The sequence below is a fragment of the Hemicordylus capensis genome, chromosome 5, assembly GCF_027244095.1.
Source record: "Hemicordylus capensis ecotype Gifberg chromosome 5, rHemCap1.1.pri, whole genome shotgun sequence".
Classification (NCBI taxonomy): Eukaryota; Metazoa; Chordata; class Lepidosauria; order Squamata; family Cordylidae; genus Hemicordylus; species Hemicordylus capensis.
In genome coordinates this window covers 205,502,222-205,514,509 of record NC_069661.1, presented here as the reverse complement: position 1 = coordinate 205,514,509, position 12,288 = coordinate 205,502,222, and the positions used below count along the sequence as shown (strand labels likewise).

At 42.7% G+C, this 12,288-nt stretch overlaps 1 protein-coding gene across 3 annotated transcripts in view; it reads left to right on the top strand.

Annotated features, from left to right (window-relative positions):
• Positions 1-12,288, top strand: part of LOC128326012 (uncharacterized protein C3orf20 homolog) — a 72,911-nt gene that overhangs the window by 28,011 nt on the left and 32,612 nt on the right. For all 3 annotated transcript variants that reach the window (XM_053252047.1, XM_053252046.1, XM_053252045.1), the window contains 4 exons: positions 1,483-1,569; positions 7,296-7,449; positions 10,729-10,942; positions 11,279-11,377. In XM_053252047.1, coding sequence (XP_053108022.1) covers positions 1,483-1,569; positions 7,296-7,449; positions 10,729-10,942; positions 11,279-11,377 — 554 coding nt within the window. The remainder of the gene's footprint in view (positions 1-1,482; positions 1,570-7,295; positions 7,450-10,728; positions 10,943-11,278; positions 11,378-12,288) is intronic.

The window sequence follows — 12,288 nt, the reverse complement described above, 5'->3', positions numbered from 1 at the left end:
GCCTATAGCATGAACCTCTAACAGAGACTGAGAGACTTCACACAATCAGCTAAATGGCAGTAAACAGTCCGGAACAGGGGCATAGCTATAGTTGAGCGAAAGGGTGCAAAGAGCATGGGGCCCCCAGCTCCTGAGGGCCCTCCAGCTCCATCCCTCCTTATTTTCTTCATTATCTCCCTCGCTCTGGGGGACCACCAGAGAGAGGGATGAACAGGGGCCCCATCTCCCCTAGCTACGCCCCTGGTCCGGAAGAGGGAAGTGGAGGTGTCTGCAGCACTCATGTTCCCATGTAGTGTGTTGCCTGAAGCTACCTACATGTGGCTCCTGCCCTGCTTCTCCTGAGATTTTACTGATGTCTGTCAGCAAGGTTTGAAATTGGCTTGACAAAGTCCAGGCCGGTCAGTAACTGGCCTTCAGACAGCCTGCTCTCCAGGAGTGTGTGCACCACAGACACCTCTGGAGTCACCTCTCCCAAACTTCTTTAGCGCCTTTCCCCTGACTATGTGAAGCCACCTTGGTTGTTGTGGTTAGTGTTCTGGACTTCGATTGAGAAGACTGGGTTCAAAATCATGCTGTGAAACTCACTGGATAACTCTCAGTTAGTCATTAAAGGAATATAGGAGGCTGTCATATACTGAGTCACACCATTGTTCTATCTAGTTCAATATTGTCTTCAGAGACTGACAGCCGCTTCTCCAAGGTTGCAGGCAGGAATCTCCCTCAGCCCTATCTTGGAGAAGCCAGGGAGGGAACTTGAAACCTTCTGCTCTTCCCAGAGTGGCTCCACCCCCTGAGGGGAATATCTTACAGTGCTCACATGTGGCCTCCCATTCAAATGCAACCAGGGCAGACTCTGCTTCTATAAGGAGACAAGTCATGCTTGCTACCACTTGCTACCTCTGTTATCTCTCAGCCTAGCCTACTCTCAGGGTTGTTTCAAGGACAAACTAAATCAACCCCTGTATAGACCACCCTCCATTTCTGAAAGGAAGGCTGTGATAGAAATGATAAAATAAAATAAAATAAATAAAATAAATGCAAGGTATTCAGTGAACAACAGCTCATTATGCCTATTTTTTTGCGTTGCCACAACAGATCTGTGGTGCTTTAAAGTAGCATGGTGAAAATCAGCAGATGTGGGGAGTGGCTGTAGAATTGTCCAGAGCAGCTTCCATGTAGTTTAGATTTCAAGCAGCTACTGCACCTGAGTAAAGGGCCTGCCAAATAGTTAAGGCACAGTCCTGTACCCTACAAATAATCTCTCTGCAATCCCATAGGTGGAGTTGCCCCTTTTTTCTGGTAGGGCTTATGTGGTTTTATCAGCTTCCTAACAGGCAATGATATATAATTGCATCTCCATGCAAGGAATAAGTTCACATATTGGTCATTGCCCTGGAGCCTGCCAGAAAAGAAAAAAGAAAAGAAAGAAACTCTACACATTGCATGCAATTAAAAATTCTCTCTCTCTCTCTTCTATTCTAGGGTCAGATACTATCATCTAAGCCACTCAAAGGATTTTATAAAATTCACAACGAGGAGGAGGAGGCAACAAACACTTCAAAAAAAGTAGTAAGCAGTTTTCAGAAATTCAATAGTAAAATAAGTGAATGTTAATATCTTTCCACACTGCTACAGTCTATTTGTTTTCTAGCCATTTCCCCCTTATTCCCACCGATCCATTATGACTCTGAATACATTTTGCTCAAACTTATTTTCAGTGTGCCGATTAGAACAGCATAAAATTTGTAAGCAAAACCCTCCCTCTGCTAATGCAACTTTGATTTATTCTTACACAATAACCTATAAACGTTTCCTGGCAAACTCAATGGTAGTGAAGTTATGCAAGAGTTGCAACTCTCTGCATAGCTCTTTGCTGGGATCTTGGGTGCCATGATATCATTCCACATGTCTGAAAATGCACTTATCTGTTTAAGCAACCCCACCCCACCCCAAATTACTTCGCTGGTGTGTATTTCACTAGACTAGACGAAAGGGGAAGCAGTGCTCTGGCTATAATGGTTGCTAAGACTTGCCTTCTCACATATCCCCCTCCAACCAACCTCTCCCACAGGAAGCGCAGAGGAAACAGACACAGGAAAACTAACTGGGCTTTATTGCTTTTATGACATCATAATTCCTGTATCTCATGTCACAACTGTTTGCATAATTCCGCCTCCCACCAGAAGCTGATATATATTCAAATGCTACTGAATTAAACATTGCTTAGCAAGAGGATCTACTTGTATGTGCCGATGCAAGAGATATGTCCTGGCAGTGAAAACGGCTTTTGTCAGGAGGGCAGAGAAGTGAAAATTGCACCCTGCTCTCTCTCCACTGCAGCTGGGATCCAGAACAAAGTTGGAGCACTGTAAAGCTCCAGTCTTTTTGATGTAGCTGTAGCTTTGTGTATCATGGCAGCCCCTTTATTTTACATGTTGATATTGTGTGCTGCTTTGGAAAGTTTGTTTAAAATTAAAAGTTGGATACACATTTTTGAAGATAATAAGCCCACTCCTTCTGGACCTGGTGAAAGCCATCAGGTACATATTTCCCCCATTTGGTGGGCACCACACGATGTGTTTTTTAAAGGCCTACAGATTTTTTAAAAAAAATACAAAGCTCAGTGTTTGCCCACTGACCAAAGAGGAAAAGAAATCAGAAGTTTTCCTTCCCTGCAACATCTGCTGATTTTTCTTATTGTCAGCAATTTGGATAATTAAATACAGGTTCACAGTAAAGCTCATAAAATGTTCTCTGCAGCACAGCAGTAACCCATGTATCATCATGCCAGGAGGAAAAGCCTTCCAAAGTTTATTTTCAAAGCTGCTAGATACTGCTTTTTATTTGCAGGGCTATTAAATCTCTGACTTTTCTAAAAGGTTGGGATACTAAGGGGAAGCTATAGAAATCTAGGATTTTGTCATTAGTATTTTTGACCTGAACCAACTATTCAGTGTTGCTGTACTTTGGAAACAGTAAATTAATCCCTTAACAATTAATTTTGTAGATTTTTGGGTTATCTTTAGCAAATCAATTGAAGACAGAGTGAGATACATTTAACTGATCTACTACCACTACTACTATGACACAAACACACACACACACACACACACACACACACACACACACACTTTTCAAAAAAAGTCCTCCAAGCAGTTTACATGATGATAGACAGACAGACAGACAGATAGATTCCCTTTCCCCAAACGGCTCACAATCTAAAAATCTCCCCCCACCACCACCACCATTAATTTCTAGAATGTATCATTAGACTCTAGAAATGACATTAAGCCATCTTTCTGCAAGCTATTAGATGTTGATTAGCATGGTTGGTGTGCATTTGTTTTCTGGGAAAACATTTTAACAATGCTTGACCACACTGCCTCCCAAATACATTCTCTCCATCTTATGTTTTTAAAAAAATATGTCAGCCTCTTTTAAAAGCTATCAATTCCTCTCTATGGTAATAAATACTATGATTCAGCACCACCTGGTTTTAAATTTATTAAAATATTAAAAAATAAATAAACCTTCAGAGAGTTACAAGTGCTTACAGTTTTCACTCATACTCTAAAAAGTGTGGAAATTGAAAGTTAAAATAGTCACCTTAACTTCCATGCCAACTAAGTAATAAAGGCTTTGTACAATCTCATATATTATGCTGGTCTTTCAGATCAGGCTCTGTGCATCCACATTTTGCTTTGGCCTCTCAGCTTGACATTGGGCTGGAGAGGGATATATCTAGACAGACATTCAGAAGCTGCTGGTCTTACTAGGGATGCACCTAATGAATTTCTACCTGCTTCATCTCTACAAGGCACAGTGCTTCCCCAAAATGCCAGCTATTATAGTAAATATGCAGGTAGAAATTCAATAGATGCAGCATCTCATGAATCTTTCATGAGATTCATGATATCACTCATGAATCTTTCTCCTCCGTCCATTCAGGTTGATGGCAATGCAAAGGCTTTCTTGTACTTCAGCCTAAATGAAGGAGGGGGAAAGGATGCCAGGTAGCAACTTTTCCTGGCTTCATGCTTTTGGGTTTCACTGCATTTTCCTGCCCACCAAGTAGAAAACGAATATGGAGGAATGTTCCCTCAGCATAAGGGATAAGCATATTATCTCCTCTGAAATAGCAAAAATTCAGGGGATTTGGGGGGTTAATGTGAACATATTTGTGAACCATACTTCCTCCTATTAGTGTAGGTTATCTCTAATGGGGTGTGTGTGTGTGTGTGTGTGTGGCGCGGCGGGGGGGAGGTATAATGGATAGAGATTAGCAATTTAAAATAAATTGCTATGGGAAATGAGATTAGCTATTCAAAATATACAATTTGGGTTCAGAGGGCTAGTGGCAGATGCATTGCAGCTATCTATCAGTGCCAATATGCTTGAAGAACTTTTAAGAAGGAACTATAGGTACTGTCTACATACTGGTATTAGGCTGCTATGTTTATGTTGTTTTAATTAAGTTGTGGCATGGCTAATCACACATCTTGGTGTCTGTCTCCTTTTTCTTTGCTGCCTGCAACAAAGTAGTACATTTTAAAAGCTCTCAACAGAGGGCACAGCCGGAGGCGCTCTTACCCCTGGACTTCCAGGCCAAAGTCTAGGGCTTCCACACCCCTTGGGGGCCTCAAAATACTTTTTAGTTTGTCCTGGGCGGTGTGGTCACGTTAAAAATACTGTGTGTAGGGATGGGGTGGGGGGCCTCCAAAGGCTTTTAGGTCCAGGCTCCAAAATTACCCAGGTGCACCTCTGGGCACAGCATCTGAGCTTACACTGCTTGCATTTCTCTTCATTATACCATGGCACAAAGAGGCTACCTCTTCCTGGTGTCTGTGGGCAGCACGGACAGAAATACGATGTACTGTTATTGTAATAGCTATCAGTCTTTGAACATACACAGAGTACATTTATCTCCTTTAAACAACAAGAGACAAAATTTGCTGGCATGAAAAGAACTCAAAGTAGAAACTAACTTTAGGACTGAGGAAGTTCAATGATTTAAAGTTGATAAAAATAATAGTGTGGCTGTGTACTCATTAACTGAAATTATTGTTTAACCTGTAGTAGACAGATCATCTTGCAAGCCAGTCTGTACATATGACACAGAGTAGCCTCTGGGGTGCTACTGGCATGAGAATTCTAGCACACACCATTTTCTCCACTCCCTTCTCCTCACTACAGCCCCTTAAGGCCCCCTGGCCCACAAACGGTTCCTGTGGATCAAGGGACCTTCAGCAATGGTGTGGGATGTAGTGGGGTTGACTTTAGGGGAAGAAGGAATCCTCAGAAATTGGGTGAATATACCTTCTGTGACTGGACTCTAGAATGAACTGCTGTAGCTCTTAGGTAAATGTAATTCCCGGCATTTTTCTCCTAAACTTTGACTGTCCTCAGTGCAAACCCTTTTGAGATTCCATCTGCCAGTGGGAAGGTTTGATATCTCTGCATTTTTGTCCAACACCTTGAGAATCAGCAAGACGTGTTGTCCTTACATATGATTGGTGCTGCCAGGATTCTCTATGCTGCCAACTGGCGGTTACAGGCAACCCCGACTTTTGATGAATGGCTACTAAAGCTATGGGAATATGCCTCAATGGCCAAGGTCACTGCTTATTTGTGGAATAACTCAGAGGAAACATTTGCGTCAATTTGGAAACTTTTTATAAATTTCAATATAGCATAGGGTCAACATCCACATCCAAGATTTGGTTTTTTTAAATATTGTGGGCTGACTAGCGTATTATTTATATCTTTCTGTAATATCTGCTGGGAGGGTGAAGTTTGGCAAAGGGTGGAAGCGGAATCTCAGATTGTCATATGTAATATGTTATATGTAACTGCTGGAAGTTCAAGAGATGATAATGTAATTCTGTTACTTCTTTTTGTTTTCTTAATAAATTAAAAGAAAGATAGAAGAATCAGCAAGACAGTAACATAATTAACTGTAACATGAGTTTTCTCCATAGCCATTCTGCAGTCTTCATAAATCAGCTCTAGAAGTATTTTTAGTTTTGGAATGTCAGTTTAGCAGCCCTATATGAAATCCATATCTCTAAGTCTAAAAGGCCCATATGAACTCATATCTCTAAGACCAAAAGGCCCAGATGCCTTTTGCTTCCAGAGATATGGTTGGTTGCTGAGCAACAACTTTCCTGTTCCTTTAAACATTTATGCTAGAGCCTTCAAGCAAAAGGACGTATAAGATGTCCAAATGGGAATATCGTTGCCAGTTTTGCTGTAAGGTCAAGAAGGAGTTACAAACAACAAAATATATATTGTCACCAAGTGGTCAGTCACTCCTAACATGTTATCAGGGAAAAGTAGTGAAGAATCATTGTTAGGGGTCTGCATGGACCAGCTGTTGTGGTTTGGTCTGAATACAGTTCAAATTTGGACCAAACTGCACCGAAGTGAACTTGGCTAGGCCAGTTAGTTCGATGAACCAGCTCAAACTGGTTCAAAGCAGTTTGCAGTTGAACTGCTCGAACCAGCCCAATATGTGGTGGTGCGGTTCGCATACAAACTCGTTCTGCACATCCCAAATCATTGTTGCTACTGGATACCATGCTGGAATTGCTCAATTATAATTTTCACAGTGGTTATGAAGGGATAACTATCACAATGTTTCCTCTGAGGGTTGAGGAAAAGTGGTACTGTGGGCCAGAGAAGAAGCAGATGTCAACAAGGACTGACTAGCTCTGCACTGATGCAATAGTGCTGATATCCACACTAACATTGTGCCATCTGTAGCATGAGGAAGGGGAGAAGAGGCAACTTTCACTTATCTCCCTCTGAAGCCTACTGTGTCTCCCAAAAATATGTCTGTGAGGGTCACACAGCATTCAGGGACATTTTTTCAGGAGGCACAGTGGACATCAGAAGGATAAGAAGATAAGTTAAAATTGTCCCTCCTCCTTTGCACGATGGCTCAGTACTGCTGTACTAGTGCAGTGCTAGTCCAGATGTCAGCTAAGATCTCCAGAGGTGAACTATAGCCATTGCCACAAGTGCTTCCGTAGGATTGCGACCATCCAAAAATAAGTAATATGTTTAGATAACCCAACTATTGAATTATTTAAATTCAATAGGTGTAATTTTCTCAACCCAGTGTAGTTTGATCATCTGTATCCTCCAGCCAAGTGATAAGGGGAACTGATGGGGCAACTATGTGGCAAAATGGTGATCTCAACCATAATTTCTGCTTTCTAAGAGCTTGTAGTGGGGATTGTACAATTGTTAGATAATTATTGTAATGTGTGTTGTTGTTATTTTTAAAAACATAGTCAGATTTATCAAAAGTGACAAAGACATCTGGAATTCCCGAAGAGGATCGAAGCCATTTCAAAGACTTCAGTGCTTCAAAAGAATTAAAAAAGCTGAGGCGGAAAATCAAGAATATCCTGGAAGACTGGCTGAATTATTATCGGATAGCTTTAGGTCAGTCTTTTAATTTAGTGACATATATTGGAATATGATGATAACACTCCTAAATTAAACTGCTCAGAGATGTAGGTTTGGGGCGGTATAAAAATATGTAAAATAAATTAATCTACACTCGCAGAACCCGCACAGAGCATCTGAGCGGTAGTTTACTTCCTTTTGGGGTTTAGTTGGGATAATTCGTTTGGCTGGTCCTCCCTTTGTAGCCCTGTTCCCCTCTTTCCCCCCCACAACAGCTCACTTGATCACTCTGTCTTCCTCCTCCGGCTCTCTCTCCCGCTCTGTCCTCCCCCTCCGGCTCTCTCACCCACTCTGTCGGACCCCCCAGCTCTCTCGCTCGCTCTGTCCGCCCCCCAGCTCTCTCGCTCGCTCTGTCCGCCCCACCGGCTCTCTCGCTTGCTCTGTCCGCCCCACCGGCTCTCTCGCTCACTCTGTCCGCCCCACCGGCTCTCTCGCTCACTCTGTCCGCCCCACCGGCTCTCTCGCTCGCTCTGTCCACCCCACCGGCTCTTTCGCTCGCTCTGTCTGCCCTTTTCCCCCCCTTAAAGGCAGCTCTTTGTGCTCACGGTTCCCAGCATTGTAGGCAATGCTGGCCCACACAGTCCCTTTTTTTGGTGGGGTAACTGGGAGCACTGGTTCCCTTTTTTTGGCATGGGGGGGTCAGGAAGACTGTCTGGGTTTTTTTGTGGGGGGGGGGAACTGCCAGCGGCTGTCCCATGCTGTCCCTTTGTGGTTTGTTTGTTTGTTTGTTTTTGAAGGGGTGACTGGGAGCTGAGGGCATTTTTGTTTGTTTTTGTTTTTTGGTGATGTGGGATGTGGAAGACTGGCTGGTGTTCTTTTGTGGGGGTGGAACAATGGCACTGGGTTTTTTTCTTTTGGGGCGGGAAGGTCAGCAGCGCGTCCTCACAGTCCCAATGGTTTTTAGCTGCCCCTTACCTCCCAGCGATTTTGGGCTTCATTTGGTTCTCTGTTCTGGCCGTTCTGTCGTTTACCCACCAGCCGCCCCCTCTCTGTGGTCCATTTCCTCTGCCTTTCCTTTCTGTTCCCCGAGTCTGCTGATTCCCACCTCCCTCGCTGCTGCTCCCTCCCCAGGCAATAGTTCCTCCTTTCCTCTCTGCCTTTCCTCCTTTCTTCTTCTGTCTCCTGAGTCTGCCGATTCCACCTGCCTCCCTAGCTTGCTGCCGCTCCCTTTCCAAGGCAATGGCTTCAGGCATCCGCACTGTTCCGGACGCCTCTGGACGTTGTCCTCAACTCGGTCGTCCGTAAGTGAATTATATATATAGATTTTCATTCATTCATTTTATCAGCCATAGGAATGAAGGTTGTAATTAAAGTAGCTGACATCCAGACTAAATTACTCATGAGTAGTCCCACTGGTATTAAAGGAACATAAGAACAGCCCTGCTGGATCGGGCCCAAGGCCCATCTAGTCCAGCATCCTGTTTCACACAGTGGCCCACCAGATGCCACTGGAAGCCTGTAGCAGGAGTTGAGGGCATGACCTCTCTCCTGCTGTTACTCCCCTGCAACTGGTACTCAGAGGCATCCTGCCTTTGAGGCTGGAGGTGGCCCTCCGACTAGTAGCCATTGATAGACCTCACCTCAAGTAACAATTCATGACTAACAATGTCAATGGGAATAACCATGAGTAATTTAGTCCGGATGTCACGCATTGTTTACAGTTTTGGAGCTTAGTTTTCAAAGAGAAAATATTATTTAATATTCAAAAAAGAACTATTAATACGTGTTGATTAGTGCAGTTAAAGGTGCAGGGTGGGCTGTGCCCACCACCACCACCAAAAAAAAAAAAAAAAAAAAAAAGGACAGAAAAGAAAAAGAGAACACTGTGGGTAACACACACACACAAACTTACAGTGTTCAACCAGACAGGGGAGAAGAGAGGCAGGGAACTTCCTGCTGCCTCCTTTGGCTGCTGCAGCTTCCTTTCCTGATCTGCTATTGGAGGGAATAGCCTGCACATCAAGGCTATTCTCTCACCTCATTGCTTTGCATACCCTGCATCACCACCTTTTATTAATTATTATTATTATATAACAATAATAAAAATAACATTAAAAATAAATAAACTTTATTTGTTAGCTGCCTCATAACAAATTGTTCTCTGAGCAGCTTACAACACACATTAAAACATGAGATAAAAACACACAGACATAAAAGGGGGAAAAGAGACAAGCGCATATGTGTCTCTTGCCCTTTTATGTCTAATCCAGGGAGGCAGTGATGCAGGGTGCCCAAAGCAGGGAGGTAAGGGAGTATTTATTTTCTTTCTTGTGTTGTGTGGGAGGGGTGCTGGTTGCTGCTAGATTTGAGTGGCTGAAATCACCCAGTGTCTGTTACCTGTGAAAAGGCCCGTTTCCGCACCTTTCCCAGTTCTACAATGTCCTTCTTAAGATATGGTGACCGGAACTGTATGCAGTACTCCAAATGTGGCCACACCATTGTTTTGTATAAGGGCATTATAACATTAGCATTTTTCTTTTCAGTCCCTTTTCTAATGATCCCTAGCATGGAATTTGCCTTTTTCACAGCTGCCGTACACTGGGTCATCAGTTTCAATGAGTTGTCCACCATGACCCCAAGATCTCTCTCCTGGTCAGTCACTGACAGCTCAGACCCTATCAGTGCATATGTGAAGCTGGGGTTTTTTGCCCCAATATGCATCACTTTATACTTGCTGACTTTGAACCGCATTTGCCATTTTGTCATCCACTCTCCCAGGTTGGAGAGATCCTTTTGGAGCTCCTCACAATCTGTTTTGGATTTCACTATGCTTCCTCTTCCCACATCTGTTGTCTCTGGATAAACACTATTATAAATAATATAAAACTTAAATATTGCTTTTCTGCAACTGTCCCCCACACCCAATATTAGACAAAACATATTTACTATTCTCATGGTCTAAAACCAACATTGATTAGCATATGTATGAATGGAAAGGACTCCAGTGTAGAGGAAACATTTTATTTAAACTTTCAGCTCTTGTGCTGTGGAATTAGGCATGTAGCTAATTCCAGAATCAGTTGTCTCAGTTGCTGTACAATGCATGTGTACTTAGAAGGAAGACTCACTGTGTTTCATGGGACATACTCCCATTGATCACCTAAGGCTACAATTCTATGCACACATACCTAGGAGTAAGCGTCACTGAGCAGAGTGGGCCTTACTTCTGTGTAAACATGCATAGTACTGCACTGTATAGTCCTATTTATGTTTTGCTACTAGGGTTGGATTTTGCTGTGTATTATTGCATTTCAGGAATCACGTCACCAAACATGCAGAAAACCTCAGTCTTTCCTCCGAGACCTGGCAAACAGTGCAAAATTCAGCTTGCTGGTGCTTCTCCAGAGCTCCCAGCACCACAGAGAGAAAAGAACAGTGGCAGGAAGGCCCCTGTGTCAGATTATCGTCGTCCTTTTCGGTGTGCTCCAGCTTGCCACCGAATACACCATGCGTCCCTTGGTTCTTTCAGGTAAAAGCAAAATAAGTTAAATGTATTTTTGTCTACCAAATGACTTTGCAGCAGGGAGTAAAAGCTTTAGCATTCTGCTTTATTTGGATGAGGTTGCTAAGAATAAAATTCCATACTTTATTCAGAATTGAGAGCTTAATATTCGCTATCTTTTCTGAAACTGCAAATTTCATTTTGAAAATGAAAACAAAAATCTATGTGGCTGGGTCCCATCCAATAATAGTTGTTAGGAATTAGGAGGTGCTGTATACGTGATGCGTACCTTACCTACTGAAGTTCTTGCACTTATTTCCTTGACATTTAAAATTCTACCTTTGTGGTCATTTTCTCTTGCAGAGCTCCCTATTTACTGAGCAACATTTTAAAAATAAAGCAGCCATTCATAACTCGTGTAAATAAAGACAAACCCATATCCCAAGTCTCTCTCAGAGCACGGTAAGTAAAGCACAGCATTATTAACTATCTTTAATACTTATTATGTCTCTTAATATGTTGTTTATGTTATTGTTTATAATAGTAATAATGATTTGACAGAATCCCAGCAGTACTTATCGTAGTACTTGTATAAGCAGAAAATATTCCACTCATGCAAAGGAGGAGTGAGTTTTGGCTATTCTTTCTTCCCTCTGCAGCCCCAGAAAATATGTCCTTGAGAATTCTCCAGCCTTTAGGGACATATTGTGGTGGTGGTGAGCACAGGAGGCCACAGAGGGAAAGGGGTATTGGTGAAAGGGGTATCAGTCCCTCCCCACCCCGAACAGAATGTCTTCTGCTCACATAGTTATTACTCAGTATTTTGCCCAATATTATTTTATTAATATTGCTCAGATACCTCTTCAAGTGGTCATACAATATTTTGGGTAGGAGGCATGGACCAATTAATGTGCCAGAAAGATAATGATGAAACATATTTATTTTTAACTAAGATATATTTCAGACTCAGCTTGAACCCTGTAATCCTGAAAGAGACTTATCTACTGACTTCACTTTCCATCTCTAATCTATTCTTGGCTGAAATTCAAAAATGTGTGTGGGGGGAATATAGTACAATATTCAGTCAAGTTTAATGTTATGGTTTAACCAAAAGGACAGGAAGGATGGGAAGAGAGTTGGTCTATGGGAAGAGAGCTGGTCTTGTGGTAGCAAGCATGACTTGTCCCCTTAAGCTAAGCAGGATCCATCCTGGTTGCATACGAAAGGGAGACTAGAAGTGTGAGCTCTGTAAGATATTCCCCTTAGGGGATGGAGCTGCTCTTGGAAGAGCATCTAGGCTCCAAGTTCCTTCCTTGGCATCTCCAAGATAGGGCTGAGAGAGATTCCTGCCTGCAACCTTGGAGAAGCCGCTG